The sequence below is a fragment of the Streptopelia decaocto genome (genome assembly GCF_964273445.1).
Source record: "Streptopelia decaocto genome assembly, chromosome: 5".
In the NCBI taxonomy this organism is placed as follows: Eukaryota; Metazoa; Chordata; class Aves; order Columbiformes; family Columbidae; genus Streptopelia; species Streptopelia decaocto.
In genome coordinates this window covers 58500926-58528627 of record NC_138659.1, presented here as the reverse complement: position 1 = coordinate 58528627, position 27702 = coordinate 58500926, and the positions used below count along the sequence as shown (strand labels likewise).

Here is a 27702-nt window from a genome sequence, read left to right as displayed (position 1 = left end):
TTTGGCTGGATCCAGGTTGGTGAGGCCTGCTACTGGGAAATTCACTCATCAGAAGTTTTTTTGCACCTCCAGAGACGCTGGTCGTGGGGATTTTAAGGAGGTGCCGACCGGGCCAGCTCGTTTGGGTGTGCTGTGCCTTGCTGGCTGCCGGTGGGAGGCTGAGGCCGGCACAGTCATGTTTGCACAGCTTCCATCGTGACCCAGTAAACCCAGTCAGACCTGACCGGGGCTCACTCGCTGCCTGCACGCCTCCGCGGTCCCACTGCTTTCCTGCCCTTCCCTGAGGACCAACAAACCCATCCCAGCCAGATCCTGCTTCCACCACCCTTCTCCTTCAGTGTTACCAACTGGGGTGGGAGCTTGGGCCATATTTTGGGTCCTATGTTTGCCCGCCCTGTGCCAGGAAGTAGGTGAGGCAGCAGTGAGCTTGGGAGCTCTCACCTGAGGATGGGATGGGTTTTTCTGGGCAGTTTTTCTCCTAAACTTCGGATTTCATCAGAGCTGCTGCTGCTTTTCAGCCTCTTCCTCTCCTCATTTTGTGTTCCTCCTCAAGAGAAAGCTCTCTGTGACATTTCCCCTTCTGGCTTTTCCCCATTTCCCATGGGAGAGCTGGGCTTGAGCAACCTAACCACCCTCAGCCCAACCAGGGGGTCCCATGGACTAAGACCTCCTCTGCCTCCCACCCCAGCCTTTGCCTCCCAGAGCTTTGAACATGCACCTTGCTGAGAAGGAGGATGATGGGTTTGGGGGTTGCTGCAGCTGCAGCCCGGGGTGATGATCTGAGCAGGACCAAGGATGGTTTCAGTTCCTTCTTGCTCTTTCTCTCCCACCCCACGTATGAAAAAAAAAAAAAACAGAGAAGCTTGGAGCAGCCCTTCCCTTCGAGTAAAATATTAACTGGCTCACTGATTAAATGTCCTTTAGGACAAAGTTACACCTGATCTGGGGCAAAGGGGCCTTTGGAAATGAGTGTATTTTCTCCCCTGGAAAAAGCAGAAGACCCCAGCCCTGGAAGCAGGGAATGCTGCTCTCCCTGTCCCTGCCTGGCTGGGAACCCTGCACAACCCCACAGCTTAAGCTATTGTTATTATTTTTCTCTTCAGTGCTGGCTGGGTGCTCTCGCTGGTTAAACGTTAGCCGGGGCTGGCTGGCAGCACTGTGCTTGCACTGCCATAAGCTGCGTCCCTGCCTGGCTGCGCCCCCGGCTCCAATCCCTGTTGCACCCAGAGCCGGGCAGCAGGCAAAGTTCAGGGATTATTTGTTTGGGGGAGATAAGGTGAGGAGGACGCCCCGCAGTGTGCAGGCAGCTCGCAGAGCTGTTACTCTTCTATTGGAAATCATTGTTTGCCTTGTCGTAAGAAGGTTTCTCCTCCCCTCTGCTTTCCCAGCCAAGGCTCACGGCAGCTCTTGTGGCCTGTGTATGATTCTGGGATCACGTCCCTGTGAGAAGGGTTCCTGCAGCTTCCCTGGTGTCCCCAGTCCCATGGTTGGGATGGAGAGGTGTCAGCACAGGGCTGGCCAGAGTGCTCTTGGGTGCTTTGGTGCTCCAAATGTGACCCCACCGCTTGCTTTGCCCAAAAACCTTGATGGGTTTGGCTTGTGGTAGATGTGGTGCCACCAAAGCAACTTGATTCTCAGTGACCTCCATCCCAACTCACCTGCTTGCCATGGAGTTCCTTGGAGGGAAGATGCTCCAGATCACTGTCCTTTGCTCCCTGGGGAGCTCAGCGCTGCGGGCAGCACCCTGCCAGCTCCTGGGGTTGGGTGTTGCATGGGTGCTCTGCCTGGGGGGCAGCGAGGCAAGGGGGAGCAGGGGGAGCATTTCCCCTCCGCCCCACCCTGGGGATGCTCTGGGGCAGCAGCCAGCACAGGTGCAAGGTCTGGGTCTGGACCTCCCTGATGGAAACAGCGGTTTAGTGCAGGCTCCAGGACTGTGGCTGGACCCCACATCCAGCCCCTCACTTCTCCTTTTGAGCCCCAAAAGCCCTTTCCACTTTCGTTTTACTTTGGGTTTACCTCCCCTCTGCCTGTGACCTGGCGAGGTATTTGCTTCAGGGAAACCATCTGCAGCAAGCGTGTTTGAACAGCTTCTCTACAGAGCCAGGTATTTGCTTTATATATATCTTAAAACAAAAAATACAAACCAAAACTAAGCAAACATATAGGTTCTGATTGCTTATGGGAAGCTCTCCTGCTCGGAGATACCCAGTTGATTCCTTCCTCCTTAGCACCTACAAAATGAGCCGGTGGCTTTGCTTGACACCGCCGGGAGAGGTGGGGGATTATTTGGGAGGGATCAGATGCGTGAAAACAAGAGCCGAGGTGGATACCGAGCTTCAAGGCAACTTGGGATGAAAGAGAAACAGAAACCTTGTAGAAAAACATTGTGGAGGGGGAACTGTTCTCTCTTGAAAAGACTTGATGAAGATGCCAACGGGCTCCTATGAGTTTTCCTTCCCCTTGTGTTGCTGTGTGCCTGAGGCATCCTTCCCTGCACCTTTGTCCTCGGAAATCTCATAATTTCAGAGGGGCAAAACACTGGGGACAATTATCTTGTGGGGCAGGAGACAGCCAGCCATACTTTTGGACAGGAGCAGAGTGCTTGGGCTCCCCGAGAGGCATCCCGCCGCCTGTCACACCACAGCCGCTCTGGGGAGCAGGGCTTGGGGTACCCCAGTGTGCCCAGAGACCCGCAGAAGGGCTTGGCCCCAAGCCCTGCTCTCTGCTTTTGGGGTGAATGTGCCTGCTTTTTGGGTGTGAGAATGCAGTGGGGCATCAGCTGGCTCTGCTGATGCATGTCCTTCGGTCAGGTGGAGCTGCAGGAAGAGATGGCTGGGAGCGAAGGAGGGAGGAGCAGACCTGGAGGAAAATGAGCCTCCGAGCAACCGAGCCAAGCGCTCAGCGAGTGACCACAGGGGTGGTCACGCTGCTCACACTCATGTCCATGCCCTGGGCTGGCTGCAGGCTGGATGCCTTGTGCTGTGCCTCAGTTTCCCCTTTGGCAAATGAGGGTTTGCTTTTCCCTGAAGCCATCCCTGGGCTGAGGCCATGCCCGGTCAAGTGTCCATGCATGTGTGCGTCCAGCTCCTTCCCAAGCCCACTTACTCATGAGGTTCTGGGAACGGCGGGAGCGTCTGACCCGGTGCTCTGTCTTTCAGGAGGGTTTGGTGGCTGGCCCCATCCTGGGGAGCTGGGGAGCCCGTCCCAAGGATCAGCTGTGCCGGGCCGTCGGCAGCAGGCTGGGTGGCTGCCCTGGCCGGGGGAGAGTGAAGATGAGCAGCAGCACGGCCCATCTCCTGATGACTCTCTTCATGGCGGCGGTGGCGGCGATGGGCTACCCGTCACGGCGGTCTGCCACTGACCTGGATGCCACCCCCAGGACAACAGTCACCTTTGACGGTAAGGGGGTGTGGGTCTTGGTGGTGGCAGTGAGGTTTAGGATTCTGCTGGCACCTGGTTTGGTGCAACGTGGCTGCATCCAGCCTTCACTAACCTCTCAGAGCAGGGGGGCTCAGGATGGGGGTAGCTACAGGGGGGCCTCTGGTCCTCTGGGCTCCAGGAATTGAAGCCCTCATGGTTGTGTGGTGTTGGATGCCCAGACATAGCTTGTGCCAGACATGGTGCCACCAAAGCAACTTGTTTCTCTTTGACCTCCATCCCAACTCACCCGCCCCACAGGTTGGAGCAGGGCAAAGGCATCTCCTCCAAAGCCAGGGGGGAACAAGGACATGCAGGGACGCAGCCTGGGCCAGCCCCCAGCCCTGCCCGGCAGCCCGTGGGGGGTGAGCTGAGCTGTGCATCACACCCAGGCTGGGCTCTCCTGGACCAAATAGTTGGCAGAGAGTTTTACGCCATATTGTCTCTAATTGCCACTGGGCTCTTGTCCTCCAGCCTCCGTGGTGTCAGCGAGCCCCACAGTGTCATCGTGCCTTGGGCACCCACAGGACATTCTTGACCTCGTTAGTGAGGCTCAGCTCATTGGTCAGTGGTGGGAGAGGGTTTCATTTGCAGTTGGGCTGCCCTGTTCTCCTCAAGCAATGACTCCTTTCAGGGGGGTCGTTCTCTCTCCAGCTGCCTCTGGGGTCCCAAGCCCCATGGTACTTTCTCCTTCTGCAGCACGAGGATCTGAGCCTGGCTTGGGGTCTCTCTGGCCAAGGCTGAGTCCCCCCTCACACTTCTCAGCACCGTAAATTGGATGGTTTCTCCATCTGGGTGGGCAGGGAGCACCCAGCCTTGCTGCAGGAGCCCTCCCCTTGCACATCAGTTTTGGTTCAGGTTTTTTGCATCCTCCCTTTTGGGCTGGCTGGGTTTGGTTGAGAGCTGAGCTGGCTGCCGGTGTGTTTTCACTTCCTCTAGCGGTTCCCCAAACAGTGTGGCAGGTCTGCGCTGGGCATGGACATTACAGCTTCTACCCGGAGCTGCTGTTGTAATTAGCAGGGCGAGATTTCTCCTGTGAGCTCTAGCCCAATTAGTGCCTTTCACCCCCTACCAAACCTCCCCTCTCCCTTTCTTCCTGCTGTAACTGCTGGTACCTGGCACCGTCTGCCTGATAACCTCGCTGGGTGACTTCCCACCCACTTGTGGCTCCATCCTCTGTCTTTTCCTGGTGGCTTGCAACCTGCCTGCCCCGGGGACCTGCATCAGCCCCCCTGTTCCCTTTGCAGAACTCTCAGGTGTCCGGCGCTTCAGTGGGCGCAGCCTCAACTACAGCACCCTGCTGCTGGAGGACGACCAGGGCATTCTCTACGTGGGCGCCAGGGGAGCCATCTTCGCCCTCAACTCCAGTGACGTGGCCGATGGCTCCCACCGCACGGTGAGCCCAGCCTCTGCCCACCACGGCCTGCTTGTCCCCTCCTGTCCTGTGCTGCCTTGGTCCCTGCCCAAATCGTGGCCACCCTGTCCCTGCTCAGGCTCCTGCTCACCATCTTAGGGCTTGCCTGGAGGTGCTGTTCCTAGCTCTGTCCCCAGCTCTGTCCCCAGCTCCCCTGTGGGTGCCTGGTCCTTCTCCTCAGCCAGGCAGCGTGAGGACAGTGGTGGGAGGTGTCCCAAAGTTCAGAGCTGCCTGGTACAGGGACATCCCGGCTGGACAAGGGGCAGAGGGGGAAGCACACCCCTTTGCTCCCCTAGGAAGGACACCTCAAAATCCTCCAGGCTTCTGCAGGTGCTCTGGGGTTTCTGCCCACAGGTCAGGGTGTGGGACCGCTCTCGCCCTGGGCTGGAGCGATGCGAGCAGGGTGCTGCCTCCTGCTCTAAGCAGCTGTCCCCTCTCTAAATAGAAGAGAGGATTTTAGTATCTCGAGTGGGTCTGGCAGAGGGTGGAGCCTGCAGTGATGGGGGACCCTGCAGTGATGCGAGGTCACACAGTGACAGTCCATCTTCCCCTTGCAGATCCACTGGGAAGCCTCTCCGGAGAAGCAGATGGACTGCCTGCAGAAGGGCAAAAACAACAAGGTAGAGCTGGTGGGGGCATTCTGCGGGGGCCGCTGCCACTTTCCCCAGGTGGTGATGCCTGTCCTCCCCCTCTGCAGACTGAGTGCTTCAACCACGTGCGGTTCCTGCAGCGCCTGAACAGCACCCACCTCTATGCCTGTGGCACCTACGCCTTCCACCCGCTCTGTGCCACCATCGTGAGTACTGCTTGGCCCCATGGCTGTCACCTGTCCCCTGCCACTGCGTCACCCTGGGGTGGCACAGCCCCTGTCCTCTTCCACCACCTCCATCCACAGCCCCACTCTGTTTCTGCCCCTGTCCCAGCCCTTTCCCAGCTCAGGGGGATAGTGAGTGACCCCCAGGCTGTGGGGTGGTTTGTTTGGGGACAGCCGCTGTGATGCAGATGCATAAAGTCCCCATTCCAGTGCTGGGGTTGGACTCTGACCCCATAGCAAGATGGCTGGGGATGGCTGTGGGGGGAACATGTTGGGAAGTGGGACATGCCTGCACTGGAGCTGGTCCCCAGCCCCTGCTGTTGCAGGGTTCCTTCCCAAAGCAGGGGCTGCTGATCAGTTGGGGGTCAGTGGCATGCCCAGGGAAGGTGACGGTGGCAGGGAGGGTGACAGTGGTGGGGCTGACTCAGCGGCCCCTCCACAAGAATTTCCTGTGTGGCTGTAACTCACGTAACTCACTGCTGGGGCAGCCACGTCCCCCAGCAGTGGGACTTTCACCCCTGTGTAGTGGCTTCTCAGTGACTCAGCCGCCCTTTGCCCACCTCCCTCCCTGAGCTGGGGGACAAAGGGGCCTGGAGCCATGTCCCCAGTGTGGCTGGGGAGCCCTAGAGGGGCTGTGCCCATTCCCACGGCGGTGCCACCTGTCCGGTTTGGCCATCACACGCCCTGGGAATCTGGCAGCGAAGCTGCAAAGCTGGAAGGGCCTCGTCATTATTTGACATGCTTTGAACTGCAAACCCCAAAGAAAATAACTTCTGCCATGACAGGGATGTCCCCTGGGGGGACCCAGCCAGGCTGGGCGGCATCTGCTGGCCAGGTACAGCCCCAGAACATCGGCTGCGCTGGCTCCTGCCTGTGCCCACACGTAGCCAAAGTGGGAAGTCAGGGCTCCCCTTCCCCTCTGCGCTCTCTCCCTGCCCTTGGCAGTGGGTCTGGGTGTCCGTGTGGTTTCTGACCAGCTGGAGGGTGCTGGGGGGGGTTGTATTGCCTGGACAATGACACACGCATGGGCATCGCTTCATCCCCACTAGCAGCCTCTGCAGAGAGCCTGGGGCTGGCAGGTGAGGCTGGTCTGTCTCCTCCTGTCTAACCCTGTCCCCTCTCCCCCCTCAAGGATGCTGACAGGTTCATATTGCCATCCCACTTTGAGGAAGGCAAGGAGAAATGCCCATACGACCCTGCCCGTGGCTACACTGGCCTCATCGTGGGTAAGCAGCACCTTTCCCAGGGCTGGCGGGGACATGTGGGAAGCCACCGATCCTCGTCCCATCCCAAGCATCCATATGGGGGGTCCTGAGCTGGGTGGGTTCTGCATGCTGGGACTTAGCAAGCCAGGACCTGGTCCTCCTTCTCCTTTTCCTCCTTCTCTGCCTGGGGCATCGAGATGCTGGTGGCTTTTGGGGCTGTCCCCACTGTCCCCAGGTTGTGGGGCCATGCTGACAGGTGTCTGCTCTACCCAGATGGCGGCTTGTACACGGCCACACGCTACGAATTTCGGAGCCTCCCCGATATCCGGAGGAACCTGCACCAGCGGCCACTGAAGACAGAGGAGTCACCGCTGCACTGGCTGAACGGTGAGACATCTCCGTCCCCCTCCCAGGACCAGTGTCATGGGCCGTGGGATGCTGTGGATCACCTCGGGGAGGGTGGAGGGTGGCCCTGGGGTCCTTTGTGGTTTGCCATGAGAGCAAACCGAGGCAGGAAGGGAATCCCCCATCCCATGGCGGGTCGCTGATCTCTGCCGTTCGCTCTGCGTTCCCCAGATGCTGAGTTTGTGGCCTCTGTGCTGGTCCGGGAAAGCAAAGACAGCCCTGTGGGTGATGATGACAAAATCTACTACTTCTTCACGGAGCGGGCAGGCGAGGAGACCACATCCTTCTTTGACAAGAGCCAGGTGGCCCGAGTGGCCCGGGTGGCCCGTGTCTGCAAGGTAGGCATGTCCCCAGCCACAGGGAGCCAAGTTCTGCTCCTCCTGGCAGCAGGAGCTGTGTGCCTGCACCTTGGGGGAAACCAAGGCATGGGCAGAGGGGGACACACAACCCCACCAGCCTGTGCACAAACGCTTCCTGCGCCCTCCCAGAGTGACGTGGGGGGGAAGAAGATCCTGCAGCGCAAGTGGACGTCCTTCATGAAGGCACGCCTGGTCTGCTACATCCCCTACTATGAGGTGCTGCGCAGCGTCTGCAGCCTGGACGGGGGCGGCTGGACCAGCACTGTCTTCTATGCTGCCTTCACCCTCTCAGCACAGTGGTGAGCAGGGCAGAGCTCAAAACGGCTGAGGCTAAGACTCTGCGGTATGGAGGGGACTGGAGATGCTCAAGGGGATGTGCAGGCGGGTGATGAGCACCCGGGGGTGCAATGGTGGCGAGCACCTGAGTGTCTGCCCAGGCTCAGGCAGGGCTCTGCCCCACAGGAGGACCATGGAGGCCTCAGCTGTGTGCCGCTACAGCATCTCGGCAGTGCAGCATGCCTTCGAGGGCCCCTACATGGAGTACCAGGACTCGGCTCGCAAGTGGTCCCGCTACGACGGCGTGGTGCCTGAGCCCCGGCCTGGCTCCGTGAGTGCCCAGGGATGCAGAGCGGGGGGCTGCGGAACAGTCGCATCCCCTTCTGATCCCCCATCTCCCCTGGGCAGTGCATCACGGACCGCTCCCGCAGGAAGGGTTACAACTCCTCGCAGGACCTGCCCAACAGCGTCCTGGACTTCATCAAGCTGCACCCGCTGATGTTCGAGGAGGTGAAGCCGGCAGGTGGCGGGCCACTGTTGGTGAAGAAGAACGTGGCCTACAGCCAGCTGGCCGTGGACAGGGTGCGGGCTCTTGATGGCCATTCCTATGATGTGCTCTTCATGGGGACAGGTGAGCACAGGATGAGTTTCCTGGGTCTCTGCTGGGCAGTGGGAACACCCCACACTCCCTCTTGACTCCCCGGCTCTGCTCTTTAGGGGACGGCTGGATCCACAAGGCTGTGGTGGTGGGTTCCAGCATCCACATCATGGAGGAGGTGCAGGTGTTTAGGGACCCACAGCCCGTGGAGAGCCTGGTGATCTCCCACGCCCAGGTGAGGGGTAGAAGAGTCATAGAATCATAGAATAGTTTGGGTTGGAAGGGACCTTCAAAAGTCATCTATTCTGATCCCCCTGCAATGAGCAGGGGCATCTTCAACAAGATCGGGTTGCTCGGGAAGTGGGGGGACACCATGCACAGGGCATGTTTGTGCTGTGGAGCTGCCGTTGGGCTGTTTGGGGGTGGGAGGCACGCAACTCCTGGGTCAGTCCAGCTTGGGATACATGCCAAAGCCCCACGGAGCAGCCTGGGGGTCAGGCACCAGCCTGGTCACCACCTCCTTGACATGTGCCAGCCACAGCTGTCAGCACCAACTGGAGCTGGGGGCCTGGCCCCATGCACCCCCACCAAGGGAGAACTGTTCTGTGGGGCTGGGGGGATCTCTGGGCACCATGGGGTACCCCACAGCCCAGCCACCCCATGATGAGCCAGCCCTTTTCTCCTAGCGGAGCCTGTACGTGGGGGCAGCCAGTGGGGTCCTGCAGGTGCCCCTGGCCTCCTGCGACAGGTACATCTCCTGCTACGACTGCATCCTCGCCCGGGACCCCTACTGCGCCTGGGACGGCCGGGGCTGCCGCACCACCGCCACTGCTGACAGGTAGGAACAGGCTGCCTGTCCCCAGGAGGGGCCCCACCAGCCTCCCACCTGCCCCATCCCATGCTGCTGCATGTCACCCCATGGCATGGTCACCCCAGTGCCACCCCCAAGGGTCTGGCATCCAGCGGCAGGTCTGGCAGTGGCTGTGACCCCATCAGGGTGGGCTCAGCTGGGGCTGCATGGCTGAAGCCCCCCATGTCTTGCAGGATGGGGCTGGTGCAGGACATCCAGAGCGGCAACAAGGGATGCCGGAGCAGCTCTGGGCGGGGTGAGTTCATAGAACAGAATCACGGAATTATTTTGGTTGGAAGAGACCCTCAAGATCATCAAGTCCAACTGTTAACCCAACACTGGCACTAAACCACATCCCTAAGAACCTCATCTCTGCATCTTTTAAACACCTCCAGGGATGGCGGCTCCACCACTGCCCTGAGCAGCCCGTTCCAATGCCTGACAACCCTAATATCCAATCTAAACCTCCCTGGTGCAACTATGGCCATTTCCTCTCATCCCATCACTTGCTATATATCCTGTGCCACCCCTCGGGACCACAGGGGATGCCAGTGTCCCTTAGGTTTTCCGGGCCAGGTGTGAGGTGCTGTGTGTCCCCGCAGGCTCCCTGCTGTGGAAGAACCGGACGGTGCTGCGGGGGGATGACGTGCTGCTGCCCTGTGACCAGCGCTCCAACCTGGCCCAGGCCGTCTGGCTGCTGAACGGCAGCAAGGTGCCAGCCACGGGGCAGGACCGGCTGCGCGTCGGGGTGGACGGGCTGCTGGTGACAGACACGCTGCCCCAGCACAGCGGCGAGTACCGCTGCTATGGGGAGGAGCGGGGACTGCAGACACTGCTGGCTGCCTACAGCCTCACTGTGCTGCCTGAGCTGCCCCACGGCGCCACGACTGCCCCACGGCCCCATGCCGCCAGCCAGGCGGCCGGTGATGTGAAGGTGGCCTATGTGTCCGCCATCGTCGCCTTGGTGGTGCTGTGTGCCGTGCTCAGCACTGTCCTCCTCTACGTCTCCTGCCTGGAGAAGCGCAAGGGCAAGTACGTGCTGGGGGAGCCACGGCCGGCCAGTGTGGAGCTGCAGACTGTCTCGGCCAACTGCCTGCGCAAGGGCCGCCGGGAGGAGGAGGAGGAGGATGAAGAAGGGCTCGCCTACCCCGATGGCTGCCTGCGGATCATCCCTGGCGAGGCACCCACGGCTGCCACCTCCCCGGTGAAGGAGATGCCGGTCACCGTGCCCCCGCTGCCGCCACCACCGCCGCTGCCAGCCGAGCTCACCAACGGTGTGGGGGCTCTGCCCAGCGTCCTGCGCAAGATGAATGGCAACAGCTACATGTTGCTGCAGCAGCAGGAGGAGCCACTGGCCTCCCCGCTCTACAGCGCGTCCTTCACTGAGGAGCTCAGCAAGATCCTAGAGAAGCGGAAACACACGCAGCTGGTGGAGAAGTTGGACGAGAGCTCCGTGTAGGGGTCGGGGGGGGGATCCTGCCAGCGGGACCCCCCCTCCATCTGGCCCCTTTTCCCACCCCCTGCCAGCAGTGTTACAAGACTTGGGCAAAACTACCTCCCGGATGGCAGAGCCAGGCCGGGCCTGGGCTCAGCCATTCCTTCAGCTTTTCACTCACTTTTGAGACTCGCTGTACAGAAAAAAAAGAAAAGAATCTATTTAAATTTGGGAGCTCTATTTATGTATAAAAACCCACCGATGGCGGCCACAAGCTGGAGGCAGGAGCTGGCACCTGGCTGAAGGTGGACACCGGGGCGAGGGAGAGTTTCTGTCTGTCTGTCCTTCCAGGTGTGAGACACTGTTGTGGACGCATGGACTTGGGCAGCCCTGCTGGGCATCCCTCGGTGCGCTGGAGCTGGATGGCTGCTGAGACGTGGGTAAGGAGCTGGGAGCGGGGCTGGGGGCTACGCTAAGGTGCCTGTGCCTCTCACATGGTGCAGGGTCCCTTCCCAGTGTGAGGCAGAGGGGGTTCCCCCAGCTGCAGGAGGGGGGCTGCAAACACATGTCAGGGGTGGCCTAACTGGCTGCCAGCCCCTGCCTGCTCCCCCACATCTGCCCCCCAGGGTTTCCTTTCAGGAAGAGGATGGTTCAGCGAGGGATGGAGCTGGGGTGCGGAGCCTATGTCCCAAATGCCCTGGAGCAGCTGTTGGAGGGGCGTGTGCCCACTGAAAGGGGACCCCAGGTGAAATGCGGGGCTGGGTGCCTGGGGAGGTGGCACCACCAGGGCCCTCAACCCTGACAGGGCTCTGCTGACTCCCTCCAGGGCACTGCAGGGAAGAGCGGGATGCAGCAGCAGCCAGCAACAAGATGCACCAGCAGCAGAGGCAGCAGCCACCACTATGCTCTGCAGCATGGTGAGGGACCAGCACAGCACCCACGTCTCCCCAGCAGCCACAGCACCACATTTCTGCTCTCCCATGTGGTGCCGTTGGAGACCTGGGTCCAGGCACAGCCCTGTCACCTGTGGGACAACACGTGAGAGGGGGAATGTCCTCACACAGACCTGGACCAGGGCCTGGCTCCCTCTGGGGACTCATGCTCTTCATGGCACTTTCCAGGGACAGCCACTGTCCCTAAATCCCCCCAACTACCTCTGCTCCTGCCGCCTCCTGAGGGAACCCGAGGGACTGTGGTGACAAGAACGTGTTGTGCCCTGGGGACAGGGTGGTGACACCAGGACAGATATGCTGGGGGCTGTGTGTGTTCCCACCCTGTTCGTTGCCAGGATCAGGACATCACCTGGAGCTCAGCCCTGCAAGGGGGCAGGAGGAGGCAGCAGCCCCAGGGGTCCATAACAGGGGGAGCCCAGGCCCTTCTCCCTGAGAAGAGCAAGGCTTAGTGGGAAAAGCCAAGAGCCGGACCCCTGGGCTCCCCTGTCCTGCCCCCACCCTCATTTTTGCTGCTGGGGGGATAAGCCACCCCCAAGCACAGCTGCCCCCAATAAGGGGCATCACCCTCCGTACGTGGCACCCCTTGTGCGCAGCCCCACATGCCCCCAGCAATAAACGCGGCTCTGTCTGGACATGTTGCGGCAGTATCTCTCTGTGGATGTGGGACAGCGGGAGGAGGGAAGGATGTGGAGGCGCAAGGTGAGGGGCAGAGGCTTTATTTGGGCTGCAGCCGCGGGCCCTGGACGGTGAGAGCGGAGGGTTTGTTGGTGAGTGGGTGCCACTGGCCCTGCACGCTGGGGTTGTCGGTGTGGAAGGGCTTGCGGATGCGGATGATGTCGAGGCCGGACTGGCCGGCCAGCTTGGTGGCCAACTGCACGATCTCCTCGCTTGTCTTGCTGGCAATCAGCTCCTCCCGCACTGTCCCGTTCACTGCGGCAGAGCGAGGGGGTCAGGCCGGTGTCCCCCACCCTGCAGCCCCCCGGGGGGCGGCTGCTGCTCCCCTGCCTCGGAGAGCTGGGCAGGGCCAGTCCCCACCCGCCCCGCAAGCCCCCAGCTCCCACACTCACGGTACTCGGCCAGCAGCGCGGGGGCCAGCCCGGGCCGCGGGCTGACGTACAGCACCACATCGGGGTGTCGCCGGGCGAAGTCCAGCGCTGCCTCTTCCACGAACTGCCTGTGGGGGTGGGGACGTCAGCGGGGTCACAGGTCACCACAGCCAGAGCAAAGGTCATGGGCGGGGTCACTCCCGCTCGGGGCAGTGGTCCCAGCGCAGAGGGCGGGGCTGTGCCGTCTGCAGGTCAGGGGTCACCAGGCAGCCGGGTTCAGAGGTCAGGGGTCAGCAGCGCCACCGCCGGGGGTCACGGCCCCTGCCCCGCCCCCCCGAGCGGGTCACAGACCGGCAGCACCTTCCCCACGCACACAGGTCAGAGGTCACCGCAGCTTCTCGTAGGCCCCTCCCTCACCGGGTCAGAGGTCAGGGGTCGCCAGGCCGCTCCGTCCCCGTCCCCGTCCCCATCCCCGGCGGTCGGGGACAGCAGTCGGGGTGACTCCGGCGGTACCTGGCGCCGCGGGAGTCGGCCGCGGTGGGGCTGAAGAGGAGCTGGAGGCGCTGCAGCTGCCGCACGTAGCGGCCCACGCCGTTGTGCAGGACGGCGGTCAGGAACCGGCTGGGGGACCCGCGGGCCGTCATGGTGCCGCCTCACCCGGACCCGGAACAGCGCGGGGAGCGGGAAACATCCGCTTCCGGCTTCTCCCGGATGTGACGCGCTGAGCGCGGCAGCGGCGGGGCCGGGCAATGGCGGCGTCCGTGGGGCTCCACGTGAGCGGGGCGGCCTGAGCGCCGCGGGGCCGCGGGACCGGGGTTTCGCGGGGCCGCCGCCGATGCGGGTCGGCAGCGCCGCGGGTGGGGGCCGGGGCGGCGCGGGCGGAGGCGGGCGCGGGCGGGATGGCGCTGGTGCCCCTGCGGCCCTGCAGAGCCGCCGGCCGCCTCCTGCCGCTGTTGTGCGGGGCTGTGAGGAGCAAAGGAGCCGCCCTGAGTCCCGGGGTGCCGGGCCGCCTCACCCAGCGGCGCTACAAGAAGGACGTGCTGCCCTCCCCCGAGGGGCCCGTGCCTTCCGTCTCCATCACCGAGATCCGGCAGTACCTGCGCGCCCAGGGCATCCCCTTCCACGACGGGTACAGCTGCCTGCACACCCCCAGCCTCTTCACCGGCGGCCGGGACGAGCAGCCGCCGCCTGCCAGCGCCCCGTTCACGCTTTTCATTGACAAGACAACAGGCAGCTTTTTGTGCACGGCCACCCTGGCCGAGGGCACTTGGCAGGACTTCCAGGCCAACGTGGAGCTGCAGCACCGCGGCATTCCCCCCGCAAGCTCCGAGGAGCAAGAGGAGGATGCACGACGGGCTCGCGAGGATGCCCGCTGCATCTGGGACCGGGCACTGCCGCTCTGGGAGCTGCTGGATAAGAAAGAGACCAACGAGACCAAGGCCATGTTTGGCATCTCCCTGGTGACAGACGCCACCCTCAAACGCTTCGGGGTGCGTTACCTAAGGACTGCCAAGTCCCTTGTCTTCCCCTGGTTCAGCCCCCGTGATGCAACACTGAAGGGCCTGAAGCTCTTGCGGGCAGAGAAGAAGGGGGATGCGATAGCTTATGAGGAAGAGACTTTACCCCGCTTCGATACCTATCACAATCTCTTTGGGCTGCCACTGATTGGCCGCCGAGACACAGAACTGGTCTTAACTGGGTGGGAGCTGGATGCCTTGGCCCTGCACCAAGCTACAGGGGTGGCCAGCCTGGCCCTTCCACGGGGGGCCACCTGCTTACCCCCCGCCCTCCTCCCCTACCTGGAGCAGTTCAAGCGCATCACACTGTGGCTGGGTGAGGACCTGCGCTCCTGGGAAGCTGCCAAGCTCTTTGCTCGCAAGCTGAGTCTCAGACGCTGCTCCGTGGTGCGCCCTGGCGACCTGCAGCCCCGGCCCTTGGAGGCCCTGAACCAGGACCTGAACCTCACCAAGATCCTGCGCGCCGCCCTGCCCGCCAGCCACAAATCCATCGTCTCCTTCCGGCAGCTGCGTGAGGAGGTGTTTGGGGAGCTGGTCAACACCGAGCAGGTGGCTGGCGTCAAGTGGGCGCGTTTTCCTGAGCTCAACAAGCTCCTCAAAGGGCACCGCAGAGGGGAGCTCACCATTTTCACAGGTGATGGGCAAACAGCTGGGGGGTGGGGGCAGCAGAGGGCACATCAGTGGCTTCACCCTGCTGGGGGTGATGCCTCACAAGTCTTCCTGGTCCATTTCTGCTCATGGCTTCAGCTGAGCCTGTCGTGGGGATGCATGAGAGGCTGGGGCACGTTTCTGGGTGCGCTATGGCTGAGCACACCCATGTGGTGATGGGCTCCCTGCCCAGGGTGGCACAAGAAGCCCAGTGGTGCGCCCTACCCCCTGCTCCCACCCACCGCCCCACCATCTGAGGCCTCCCTGTGCCACCCCTTAGCTGCTCAGCTCTTCCCCGCACCCCACATGGACCTGCTGGCTGCTGGAGGTGTCACACATGCACCTGGACCTGCAGCCTGGCTGCTTGTGCTGTGGATGGGCTGCTCTAATCCTGCTCCCCGGCATTTCCACCTCTGAACAGCCTCCAGCATGTTCAGGAGGGGTCAGATCTTCTCCTCCAGCTAATTTCTCCCCTCATCATCCTGCCAGGCCCAACGGGCAGTGGGAAGACAACCTTTATCAGTGAGTACGCACTGGACCTGTGCATGCAGGGGGTGTGCACGCTGTGGGGCAGCTTCGAGATCAACAACGTCCGTCTGGCCAAGATCATGCTGACACAGTTTGCCACCCGGCGCCTGGAGGAGCAGCTGGAGCTGTATGACGAGTGGGCTGACCGCTTTGAGGACCTCCCACTCTACTTCATGACCTTCCATGGCCAGCAGAACATCAAGTATAGTTCTACACCTTCCTCCTTGGTGGCACTTACCCCTTGTGGCGCGTGTTGCGGGGCCGTAGGGAGCTGGAGCTCTTCTCCTGCAGTGGGTTGTGGCTTTGGGGCTGGAGGGAGGCACATTGGGGCTGGTCACATCCTGGGTTTGGCACGTGCGGACTGTGTGGCTCAACCAGCCCTATCCCTGCTGTCACAGGGACTGTCACATCCTCCCTCTGGGGTGGAGATGAGGGGAGGGACCTGTCCCTGTGCTTGCTGGCCACTCCAAAATCAGCTTCTGTTTCTGGCAGGACGTGTCCCCCCACACCCTGCTCACCTGGCAGCATTGCCATTTGCTGAGGAGGGAGGACATGATGGTCACCATGGGCTGGGAACAGGAGCTGATCCAGCTGACCTTACCTCTGGTTAGGGGGCTGCCCCATCCTGCAGTGCAGGTGATGTGGAGGTGGGACGTGCCCAGGGCCTGGTGGACAGCGGCCAGCTGTCACCAGCACCAGCCTGGTGCCTCCCCGCTCTGCCATTCCCCATCCCTGTTCCTGCCTTAGCATTCCCCTTCTCACCTCTGCGCGTCCCTGGGGCTGATCCCAACTGATCCTGATCTCCCTCCACCCAGGACAGTGATTGACACCATGCAGCATGCTGTCTACATGTACGACATCACCCACGTGGTCATTGACAACCTCCAGTTCATGATGGGACACGAGCACCTCTCTGTGGACAGGTAGCCCTTCTCCAAGCTGCTCCCTCCTTCCTCTGCCACTCTTGTCACTGGAGCTGGCACCATTGGGTGTCATGGCAGGTGCTGGGGACACATACACTGGCTGTGCCTCCCTCACCGCACTGGCGTGGCAGCCTTGTTTTGTTAAAAGGGAGATCACTGCCCCGGGGGGGATGCGAGTGGGGAAGGGTGAGCCGGTTACCTGTGACCCATGTCACTCTCCATCCCTTTGCCCACGAGGGCCCACCTGCCCCATGGAGTGTGAGCCTGTACCCCTGGGTGCTTCCTGCTGATGGGCTGAACCTGGAAGCGCCTTCCTGCCTCGCACCCCAGGCAGTACCAGCCACTGACCCCCTTCTCACTGCCTTGGCAGGCTCGCTGTCCAGGACTACATCGTCGGTGCCTTCCGCAAGTTTGCCACGGACAACAGCTGCCACATCACACTGGTCATCCACCCCCGCAAGGAGGATGACGAGAAGGAGCTGCAGACGGCCTCCATCTTTGGCTCTGCCAAGGTGAGCTGGGCTGGGATGACCCTTCCTGTCACTTAGGCATAGCGTGTTCCCAGGAGGGAGCTGGGATACTTTGGGCAGCTGTTCCCAGCTCCCTGTGTCTTCACTGGGGACCTGAAAGGTGCTGTGAGGGGCAGGATGTCCCCAGGACTCCGGTCACCTCTTGGGGATGTGCGGAATGCTGATTTGGCTAGGCCTTGGTACAGAGATGGAGACAAGGAGCAAACTCTTTGCCAACTAAAGCTCTGTTGAGGCTTTAGGTGGTTAATTAATGCTCATTGACTGTGAGTGGGATGTAGAATGAGATAATTAAAGAAGGAGCCAGGGAGGGTGCAGGGATGGGCCCTCTGAGTGCTACAGTCTTTTGTGATGCTGCACGATGGTGCAGCAGTGGGCAGGAGATGGCTCTGAGTGTGCATGGCCACCCCTGTGCTCCCTCATTTCCCCAGGGCTGTGGCTTCAGCTCAGGCCTCTCTCCCCAACCTGTCACTGTGATGTCCCAGGGGAAGACAAGGGGTCAGTGGTGGGGAGGTGCTGGAGTTCATGTGGCCTGAGATGCCCTGTAACAGGGCTCAAAGGAGCCTGTGAGCAGCTCCAAGCCCTGTGACTCTGGCTGCATTGCCAGCACCATCCTGGAGATGTTTTCTTTCCCCCAGGCCAGCCAAGAGGCCGACAACGTCCTCATCCTGCAGGACCGTAAGCTGGTGTCGGGGCCAGGGAAGCGCTACCTGCAGGTGTCCAAGAACCGCTTTGATGGGGATGTGGGTGTCTTCCCCCTGGAGTTCAGCAAGGCCTCACTCACCTTCTCATCATCCAGCAAAAGCAAGGTCAAGCTGAAGAAGATGAAGGAGGAGAAGGCAGTTTCAGCTAAAAAATCTCCAGAGGGAGGCTCAGGAACCTCCAAGAAGCCGTGAGCCCGGCAGGTCTCTTCCTTGGTCTGTCAGAAGGAATGGGGACTGGTGCTGAGAGCACGGGGCTGGGGTACACCAACCCTCTCCCCTGGGAGCAGCACCCACCTGCTGCTCTGTCCCTGTTTCCTGCATGAAGCAACCTCTTGGCCACTAGCACAGTATCTCTGAGAGACATGGGGCTACCGTGAGAGGAGTGGCGGCCTTGTCCTGGAGAAGAGCAGTGGGGGGGGGGGGGGTGTTTGGCAAATGCTGACTGCTCCATACTGGTGCTGAGTCCTGGGAGCATGACAGGGGGAATAGAGTCAGCATGGGCTGAGTAGTGGAGGAGTAACCTGCAGCTCTGGGACTTCTGTGGCACGTTGTTAATCTGCAGCTAAAACAGAGCCAAAATCCTGGGCTGTCACTGGTGGGAGGGACTGTGCAGGGGGACACATGGTGGGAACCCCCTGTCAGGGGTATGGGTCTCTGGGCTCAGTCCTGGCTGGGCTGAAGGCAGCGAGGGGAAGGTGGTGCAGGGAAGTGTGAGAGGTTGGGGGTGGCTCTCGCCCCAGAGCTGTGATCTATTCGTGGGATGTGGTGGGAGCTGGGGCCCCCGTGGCATCGCTGCTCACAGTGGATTGAAGGCACCACTGGTGTCCTCCCGCGCCAGTTCTGCCTGCTTGGCTGATGCCTCACACAGCACTCTCTGCTCAGGGTCTCCCTGTCCCCTTTCTCCAGGGGACGTCACCAGCAGTAAAACCTTGTGGGGAGTGGCCATCCCTGTGCCCTCTGGGTTGTAGGGCCACAAATACTGTGACTTGGCCAGTCCTTGCCGTGGTAGGACAAGTCCATGGCTGGATCTTGGTCTAATCCCTTTGGGTTTTTTTTCCCCTTCCTAGTTTTATTAAAGCAAAAACGTGAGTGCTTTTCCTGTGCTGCTGTCCCTGTGACCAGGCGACCTAACCCTGGGGAGGGGGTGTCCCCCAGAGGATTGGGGGGTGTGGTGCCAGGGGAGGTCCCTGCTGCGCAGAGCATCCCGCCCCGGCCCACGGGTTATTACCAGCCTCCACGCCGGGCATAGTTTTAACCTGAGCCATAATGAGGGGCTGGTGCGTGCGGTACACACCCAGCCCCGGGTTTCGGGGTGCACCAGGGCCAGGAGAGTACCCTTGGGTGCTGTCTGTGCAGGTGTGAGGCCCCGCAGGGCAGGCAGTGGGTGATGGAGGAGGAGGGTCCTGGGGACATGGAGGTAAGGTGCGGGATGCCAGGCCCCAAGCACAGCTGGGGTGAGGTTTTGTGTGGGGGTGAGGGCTGTGGGTGTCTCCCTTTTGGCCCAAGGGTCCCCCCGGCTCCCTGGCCCCTATTTTCCATCGGTCTAGCTCTGGGCTGGTGCTGTCACAGGGCTGTGGAGCGGAAGTGGGGCAGTGGGAAAGTCTGGGACCCCCATCTCCCGCCCACCCACCCATCCCTCACTGGGGCTGGGAGCAGGTGACGGAGACCCGGGGGGGTAGCCTGGGTGACACCAGACTGCCTGGGGTGGGTGGTGTGTGTCTGGCTGCCCATGGCTGAGTCCTGCCCCGTGGCTTTCCGGGCTGAGGGTCGGTCTATATGTTTATTTTTTTCCCTCATTTTCCTCTAATTTGAAGCCCTTGAAGAGTCTCAAGAGCTGCAACGTCCTGTCGTGGGAGGGGAGCAACAGATGAGGCAGAGCCCCCCCAGTCTCCTTGGCACGGGGGCTGGGTTCCCCAGACAAATTTTGGGGGAGCACTTCCTTGGGGGCGACCTTCTCCCCGGGGCCAGAGGCTGCTTTGGGGGATGGGGATCCCCAGGGTGGGCTGGGCCGGTGCGATGCAGGAGATGAGGACCCCCCAGCCGTGGGATCGACGTGACTGGGGCTGTACGGGGTGAGGGTGACCCACGCGGGGGGTCCCCCCGACACGGCTGCCACACGGACCCGCAACGTAACCCCAGCCCCTTCCCTCTCGGAGGCGTGGCCTGGCGGAGCGGGGGCGGGGTCTTAGGGGGCGTGGCGGGGGAGGGGGGCGGGGCCTGGCGCGGGGCGGGGCGGCGGGCGCGGCGCGGCGCGGGAGGCGGCGGCGGGGCCGCGGTGAGTGCGGGGGCCGGGCCCGGGGGGTCCCGTGGGGCCGTGGGGGGGCTGCGGCGGCGTTCAGGGCGAACCGTGGGGCGGCCAAGGCGCGGGGGCCACGGGGAGCGCTTTCGGGGAGCTGCCGGCACTTGAACTGTTGGGGGGGCCGGGCCCCGGGGGCCGCTTTTGGGGGAACCGGGTGTCCCGGGGGCTGGGGCGCCGTGGGGCGCTTTGGGGGTCTTTCAGGGGCACTTTGGGGCGTCCTGGGAATGCAGGGGCTGTGGAGGTCCATGGGGCACTTTTGGGGGTCGCGGGGCACTTTGGAGGTGCTTTTGGGACACTCTGGGGGAGCTGTGGGGCAGTGCAGGCCCAGCGGCCCCGTGGGGCACTTTGGGGGTGTTTTGGAGCACTTTGGGGGTGCTTTAGGGACACTTTGGGGGAGCTGAGGGGCAGCAGAGGCCCAGGAGCTCTGTGCAGCACTGTGGGGGTGCCATGGGGCACTTTGGGGGTGTTGTGGGGCAGTACAGGCCCTGGGGCTCCGTAGGCCACTTTGGGGGTGTCATGGGGAACTTTGCGGATGTTTAGGGTATATTGAGGGAGCTGTGGGGCAGCAGGGGCCCAAGGGAGCCGTGGAGCACTTAGTGGAGCTGTGGGGTCAGGCAGGATGGAAGCACCGTGGGGCAGACTGGGGGCTGCAGGGCTCAGTGGGGCAGTATGGGGTGGTTGGGAGGGCAAGGGGGGGTGTGGGGTGGGCAAAGGGGGCAGCACCACTCGAGGAGCCTCAGGATGTGGGGGAGGCTAGAGAGGGGCATGAGGGGGTGCACACGGGCCAGGTGCATTGGGAGGGATGAGGGGCTGCTTCCCCTTGCCCTGGGGTGGCCCTAAGGTGCCATTGTCATGTGAGGGACCCCAGGGACCAGAAACACCCAGCAGCTCAGGGTGGGGGTTCAATGGAGCAGGGACTGAGCCCTCCCTTGCCTTTTTGGGGTCGGAACGATGTGATCTGGCTTTGCTGTGCCCCAGACGGAGCAGCTGGTGGTGACGCCGCCCCAGTTGCTGACTGGTTTTACTGGGTGGCTGGAGGGAGGTTTCACAGGGCGCTGGCAGCCGGCTGGGTGGCTGCCCCTGCCCCCCGGTGACTTGCTCCCCTTGGTGGCAGTGGGGCCCTCTCAGCGGGCTGGGGGGGCTTGTGGGAGGGAGAAGATGGAGTCCCTTCCCACCACCTCCCAGCCTGGCTGCCGAGTGTAGGGCCCTGGTGGTGGCAGCATCCCCTCTGTGGCTCTGTGGGGACTTGGCTGTCCTCAGGGGCTTCCCCCTGACCCGCACGTCTTGGGGGGTTTTCGCAGGGGTGGAGTCCTGGCTGCAGCTGTGGGGGACTGAGATGCCCTTTGGGACGGGGTTCCTTCATGTCCCTCCCCAGTCCCTGATCCTGCCCCTCTGGCAGCATCAGGTCCCCACAGGAGGCCATTGCCCCCACCACCCCTCCCAGGGCACCCACAGCCTTGCCTGGGTGTTTGGAGAAGTGTACCAGCCACTTCGCTGCCCTCACAGCCTCTGTGCCATGCTGGCACCAGTGGGTTTGGGCAGGGAGGACTAGGGGGAGCGCAGGGACCCCCGCTGCTGTTTGGCACCCTAACCACGCTCCTCTTTCTCCTTCCTGCTTCAGGGGCTGGTGGAGCCATCTTTGTGGTGCAAGAGCCCAAGTGGACCGGACGGATGGGCAGCGGCTGGCAAGGTTAGTGGCGGGGGGGGTCACCTGCTTTCTCACCCTGGGGTGTCACAGGCGTTATGTGAGGTCACGGTGTCCCTGGGGGTGTGTGTGCCAGTGGGGGCGATGGTGTCGTGGGGGGCTGGCTCGCTGGTACCTCTCCCTGCTCGTCCCCCCGGGCGCTGGCAGGCAGATTGATTTCAGGTGACAGCTCGGCAGGCGAGACCATGCGGGCAGCGGCCCCCCCGCCTGTGCCCCGTGCCAGCCGCAGCCACGTGCAAGATGCGATGAGGCAGCAGGGGACGGATCCAGCCTGTCGGCTGGCGCCCGTCACGCAGGCGTATGGCATGGGTTGGGGCATTTGGGGCCACAACAGGGCACTAGCAGAGCATCCTCCCCCGCTGGAGAGGGGCATGTGGGGCAGGAACAAGGGGCACCTATGTGTTGGGGCTGGGAAAGAGCCTGGTGCCCACATCTTGGGCCACCTGCCTGCATGGCAGCAGTCCTCTCAGTGGAGTGGGTGGCCAGCAGGGGTTCAGTGGGGGGTGCCTGGGGCAGAGCCCCCTGCCCTGTGCTGTTCCATGTAGGCTCCAACTCACCCACGTGGTACCATGGTAGTCCCCCAACTTCAGTGGGTGGGTTAGGGGAGGGACCCCCGACCTGGTCCCCCTGGTCAGCAGAGGCTTGATTAGGGCCTGGCAGGTCTCTGGGGTACCCCGCACCCTGCTGTGGGTATCTGAGGTTGGAGGGCACCCTCTGTGGGGTCACTGCAAAGAGATGGGGGCTGTGGGGCTGTCCCCTGGTCTCCATGTGGGCTGTGCTGGCGAGTGCCTTGGGGCAGGCAGGAACCGTGGGGCAGGCAGGCGGGCAGGCTGCCCAGGAGCCATCTCTCTGTGTGCCTCTGGGGATTCGCCTCCAGCCCTGGCATGCTTCCTGTGGCGGGGTCATGCTGCGGGACAGGACCTTGTTGCTGCTGCCCCATGGTGCCACCAGCACCCCACAGGCCCTGGCACCCCTGGGCTTCTCCCTTGAGATGCTGAGCCCAGTTGGAGGGTGCTGGCGCTGCACCCGAGGCTAAGCCTTGTTTCATTCTTGTTCATCTGGCCTCTCATTCTGTCTGCTTTCCATTGGGCCAACCTGCACCCATGAGATTGGATGTAATGTCTGGGAACCTGGGGTTGCCCCCATGCCCACCCAGGGATGCTGGCAGCCATTGGGGCACAGCCAGCAGTCCCCATGGCTCTGACATCCCATCTCCCTTGCCCACAGGCTGCCTGCGTGCCCCTGCCCGCTGGGGGCCCCCCCGCCATGGCCATCGTGCAGACGCTGCCAGTGCCCCTTGAGGCAGCTGCTGAGGGATCTGCGAAGCTCCGCACCGCCACCCACTCGCCCCCCGCCGCCATGGGCAGCGTCGGCAGCCTCCTGCCCGGCCGGCCCCGCCACGACTGTGCTGGCCAGCCCTGTGATGGGGGGCCCCCCACCGCCTCATTCCGCAAGCAGGAGGGGCTGCTCCGGGCCAGCCCCCGGGACCCCCCATCCCCTGAGGAGCCCTGCATGGCCGTGCCCAGTGTTGCCCACGCCTACGCCAACGGGGGCTTCTGCGGCGACTGGCTCGACGCCCCCTCTCCTGCCAGCCTCTGCAGTGACTCGGATGAGCCTCACGATGACCGAGCCCCCAGTGATCACCTCCAGGGGCCACCCCCCAAGCTGGTCCCTGTCTCTGGCAAGCTGGAGGAGGTGAGGGGAAGGCAGCAACAGGTTGAGTGGGTGCTGGGGTCTTGGCTTTGCTCCCTGTGCCATGCTGGGTTGGCTGTGGGCTGGGGGGTGTGAACTGGGGCCATGTGGCACCATTTTTGTTGTACCTGGGGAGGTGGTGATCCTGTGCCCTTTATGTCCCTTCCTTCATGCCAAGGGTGTGTATGGGCACCCCATAGAGTAAGGACAGAGCAGGCAGCGACCGGCCCTTGTCTCTTTTTAGGTGCAAAGGCACTGGGGTTGAGGGCACTCCACTGTCACCACCCCAGGCAGACCCTTGGGATGGTGGCAGGTCCCCGAGGCCCTCTATTCTCTCGTCTTCCTTTGGCAGAATGTGGAGAAGACCCTGATCCGCCCAATGGCCTTCAAACCAGTGGTGCCCAAGCTCCGGAGCACCCATCCGGGCACGCGCCCAGGGCTCTCAGAGAGCCAGGTGAGCCTCACCCACTTGCTGGGTGCTGAGAAGCCCGGCTCCCTGAGCTGCCGCGCCAGCACCCTCTCGGATTCAGGGCGCAACTCCCTCTCCAGCCTGCCCACCTACAGCACGGGCTGCAGCCAGCACCCTGAGGCGGGCACCCTGCCAGCCACCCTCCACGGTCCCCCCGACCCCACAGGGGGCTGCCGCCCCTCCAACTCGGACAGTGGGCGCTCATCTTCCAGCAAGAGCACGGGCTCACTGAGCGGCAGGGGCCGGCCGTCCTCAGAGAGCGGCTCCTGCGGGCGCTCGCCCCTGCCCAGCGAGGAGGCCATGCTGGTGCGGGAGCTGGAGGACAAGCTGCGGGAGAGGGAGGCTGAGCTGCAGCTCCTGCGCGACAGCCTGGATGAGAACGAAGTGGCCATCTGCCAGGTATGCCCCAGTGTCCCCCCATCCTGTACCTGTACCCCTGCCTGGGATGCCTTATGTGGACATCTCTCCTGGTTGGGGAGCACGGGACCCCCTTTGGGGACCCTCTACAGACCCTTGTATGGGAATACTTTTTCCTGTGATTTTGGGAATAGGGGTTTTCCTCACCGGTGGGTGGTCCTATATAGGCTCTGGGGGACCCTCATATGATGTGGGGGGAGCATTTGTACTAACTGAGGTGCCTTGTCTTGAGGTGCCCTATTTTGGATGCACCTGAGACTTCTTCCCACTGGTGTTGGGGCTGAGGGAGCCCTATAGGCTCTGGGAGTGCTGACATAGGGGGGCCAGCATGACAAGGGATGGGGGCACGAGGAGGGAGGGGACACCACTACATCACACTACTTCTGGGCCTCTCCTCTGCTTTGGGGAGGACATGCCACCCCCCTCCCTATAGGCAGGGGGTGCCCATCCTACAGAGGGCAGCAGAAGCATGGGGGTGCCACGCCACGCCCCCTAACACGTCCCTCCCTGCCACCCAGGTGTACGAGGAGAAGCAGCGGCGCTGTGAGCAGGAGCTGGAGGGGCTGCGGCAGCGCTGTGCGGCCCAGGCACGGCAGGCAGCGCAGGCAGCGCAGCGCGGGCAGCAGGTCCTGCAGCTCCAGGTGCTGCAGCTGCAGCAGGAGAAGAAGCAGCTGCAGGAGGACTTGGCCCAGCTGCTGCAGGAGCGGGACCTGCTGGAGCGACGCTGTGCCTCCTTCCAGCGCGAACACACGGAGCTGGCACCCCGGCTGGAGGAGACCAAGTGGGAGGTGAGTTGCCCGACAGCACTGGCTGAGTGCAGGGTATGGCTGGCGGGGTCCTGGCCAGCACCTGAGCCCCATTAGCCCCAGGGGCTCAGTATTAGGGCCAGATCTGTTTAATAATTTGATCAATGATCTGGACAAGGGGATTGAGTGCACCTCAGTAAGTTTGTAGACAATGCCAGGTTGGGTGGGAGTGTTGATCTGCTCAGGGGTTGGAAGGCTCTACAGAGGGATCTGGACTGGCTGGATCATTGGGCTGAAGCCAAGTGTATGAGGTTTAATAAGGCCAAGTGCCGAGTCCTGCATTTGGGTCACAACAACCCCACGCAACACTACAGGCTTGGGGAAGAGTGGCTGGAAAGCTGCCTGGAGGAAAAGGATCTTGGGGTGTTGATCAACAGCCACCTGAATATGAGCCAGCAGTGTGCCCAGGTAGCCAGAAAGGCCAACAGCATCCTGGCTTGTATCAGGAATAGTGTGGCCAACAGGACTAGGGGAGTGATTGTCCCCCTGTGCTCCATGCTGGTGAGGCCCCACCTTGAATACTGTGTACGTGTTTAGGCCCCTCACCACAAGAAAGACATGGAGGTTCAGGAGAGTTCAGAGAAGGGCAGCGGAGCTGGTGAGGGATCCGGAGCACAAGCGTGATGAGGAGCGGCTGAAGGAACTGGGGCTGTTTAGCCTGGAGAAAAGGAGGCTGAGGGGGAGACCTTATTGCTGTCTACAGCTACCTGAAAGGAGGTTGTAGCATGGAGGGTGTTGGTCTCTTCTCTCAAGTAGCAAGTGAAAGGATGAGAGGAAATGGCCTCAAGTTGCACCAGGGGAGGTTTAGATTGGATATTAGGAAACATTTCTTCCCAGAAAGGGTTTTCAAGCACTGGAACAGGCTGCCCAGGGAAGTGATGGAGTCACCATCCCTGGAGGTGTTTGAGACGTGTAGATGAGGATCTTAGGGACGTGGCTTAGTGCCAGTGTTGGGTTAATGGTTGGACTCGATGATCTTGAGGGTTTCTTCCAACCAAAATGATTCTATGATTCCATCATCCCGCAGGTGTGCCAGAAGTCGGGGGAGATCTCACTGCTGAAGCAGCAGCTGAAGGAGGCGCAGGCAGAGCTGGCGCAGCGGGGTGCCGAGCTGCTGGGGCTGCGGGCGCAGCTGCGGGAGGCGCGGGCGCAGCTGCAGGCAGGCGAGCGGCGGGCGCAGGGGCTGCAGGAGGCTGCTCGCCTGAAGGCACTGGAGCTGGAGGTCTGCGCCAACGAACTGCAGCGGCGCAAGAGCGAGGCCGACCTCTTCCGTGCCAAAGCCGGCCGGCTCGAGCAGGAGGTGGCAGGGCTGCGGGAAGCCACCCGTGGGCGATGCCACCAGCCCGCCGAGGGGTGTCCCCCGCCTGCTGAGGGTTGTCCCCAATCCAGCGAGGAGCCTCGTGGCAGTGCAGGGCTGCGGCGGCAGCTGGAGCGGCTGCGGGCAGAGGTGGCCCTGGAGCGGCAGCGCGGGCAGGAGCAGCGGGACGCCTTTGAGCAGGAGCGCAGCACATGGCAGGGTGAGAAGGAGCGGGTGATCCACTACCAGAAGCAGCTGCAGTACAGCTACATCCAGATGTACCGCCGCAATCGACGGCTCGAGCAGCGGCTCCAGCATCTCCGGCTCCAGGGCGAGGAGCCGCCGCCTGAGCCTTGTGACCCCCCCGGCCCCGACCCACCCTTCGAGGAGATCACAGCCACCGAGATCTGAGACACTGCCTTCCCTTGCCCTGTGCTCGGAGGGTGGAGGGAGCCTCCAGCCCAATGGATTTGGGGAGCCATGGGGGGGTCCCTGCTCTCTCCCCAGCTCTGCAGAGGCTGCTGTCACTGCGAGGGGGCAGAAGGGACCACAGGTGCTGCCCCCTCCTCAGTACTGCGATGTTGGGGTGAGGGTACATCGGCACCCATCACAGTGGGGGGATGCCTGTGAGATGCGGGGCCAGGTGGGTGCTGAGTCCTGGCCTCAGGGCTGCCCAGAACTGGTTCCAGCTGATCCTCTTAGCGCCCAGGGGATTAGCAGCACTGGCTTCAGCCAGGGTCACCTTGGGCAGCGGGAGGGCTGGCTTGTCCCCTCCCTCTCATCCCTGCTGGCACTGTCACCCAGCCACTTCCAAAGGTGATGGCACGTGCCCTGTCCCTGCCTGTGCCAGCCTCCCGTCCACCCCCGTGTGTTTGTCAGGGGATTGTTTCTGTGCCATTTTAAATAACTCTATTTTTATAGGACCTACCAAAACATATCACCCTTGCTCAGCTCACACCCCACCTGCTTGTGTCCCCCCTCACCCCTGCCGCGGGGCAACTTACCCTCAGTGCCTTTCCCATGCCCTCACCCCCAGCATCCCTCTGTTCCCCCTGCAAAGAAACGCCTGGCCCATGCCCTTGTGATGCCCAGACTGCCAGGGGAGAGGGGCACGGTGCTGGGAGTGACAGCTGGGGACATCCCTGGGGTGGGCAGACGTGGGGGGGGCCCAGCTGGGCACCCAGACAGGGTGTCAAACCAAAGGAAAAGCCTGGCTGTGTCCAGCTCTGGCTTGGTCGCCCCCAGCTCCAGAGGGGGGATTTTTGTACTTTATTTCAGTCATGTCCTGTTCCCAGAGCCTGGCTCGCCTGTGTACCACCCAGAAATGCCGATTAAAAACGAGCCCCTGGCTGTGGTTTTTTTCAGGGCTGTGTCCATGTGTCCGGAGTGGGTTCAGGG

The 27702-nt window shown here is 62.3% G+C and overlaps 4 protein-coding genes across 10 annotated transcripts; 3 read left to right on the top strand and 1 right to left on the bottom strand.

Moving 5' to 3' along the window:
- Positions 1-3164: 3164 nt before the first annotated feature.
- On the top strand, positions 3165-12286 carry SEMA4G (semaphorin 4G). 7 transcript variants are annotated; one of them, XR_014184051.1, is made up of 16 exons: positions 3165-3399; positions 4665-4813; positions 5389-5451; positions 5529-5627; positions 6778-6871; positions 7124-7237; positions 7427-7593; positions 7744-7913; positions 8077-8221; positions 8299-8521; positions 8608-8723; positions 9175-9326; positions 9533-9594; positions 9941-11209; positions 11413-11518; positions 11600-12286. XR_014184051.1 is itself a non-coding variant. In XM_082052396.1 (14 exons), exons 1-14 carry the CDS (start codon positions 3273-3275, stop codon positions 10795-10797), a joined length of 2538 nt encoding a protein of 845 aa, XP_081908522.1. In that variant the 5' UTR covers positions 3165-3272; the 3' UTR covers positions 10798-12286. The 7 variants fall into 7 exon arrangements, 1 of the variants encoding a protein (XP_081908522.1); XR_014184053.1 differs by having other exon boundaries at positions 11400-11518; XR_014184054.1 differs by having other exon boundaries at positions 9941-11213; positions 11400-11518.
- Positions 12287-12426: 140 nt separating this feature from the next.
- MRPL43 (mitochondrial ribosomal protein L43) lies at positions 12427-13473 on the bottom strand. Its single transcript, XM_082052400.1, has 3 exons — positions 13286-13473; positions 12794-12900; positions 12427-12656 (listed from the first exon to the last, which is right to left on the bottom strand). The coding sequence occupies exons 1-3, from the start codon at positions 13414-13416 to the stop codon at positions 12442-12444; spliced, it is 453 nt and encodes a 150-aa protein (XP_081908526.1). The 5' UTR covers positions 13417-13473; the 3' UTR covers positions 12427-12441.
- A 99-nt stretch (positions 13474-13572) lies between these two features.
- Positions 13573-18713, top strand: TWNK (twinkle mtDNA helicase). Its single transcript, XM_082052397.1, has 5 exons — positions 13573-14923; positions 15427-15667; positions 16281-16388; positions 16759-16900; positions 17554-18713. The coding sequence occupies exons 1-5, from the start codon at positions 13672-13674 to the stop codon at positions 17809-17811; spliced, it is 2001 nt and encodes a 666-aa protein (XP_081908523.1). The 5' UTR covers positions 13573-13671; the 3' UTR covers positions 17812-18713.
- Positions 18714-19848: 1135 nt separating this feature from the next.
- LZTS2 (leucine zipper tumor suppressor 2) lies at positions 19849-27645 on the top strand. Its single transcript, XM_082054353.1, has 6 exons — positions 19849-19894; positions 21540-21608; positions 22851-23318; positions 23668-24183; positions 24720-24989; positions 26035-27645. Exons 3-6 carry the CDS (start codon positions 22890-22892, stop codon positions 26713-26715), a joined length of 1896 nt encoding a protein of 631 aa, XP_081910479.1. The 5' UTR covers positions 19849-19894; positions 21540-21608; positions 22851-22889; the 3' UTR covers positions 26716-27645.
- Positions 27646-27702: the final 57 nt, after the last annotated feature.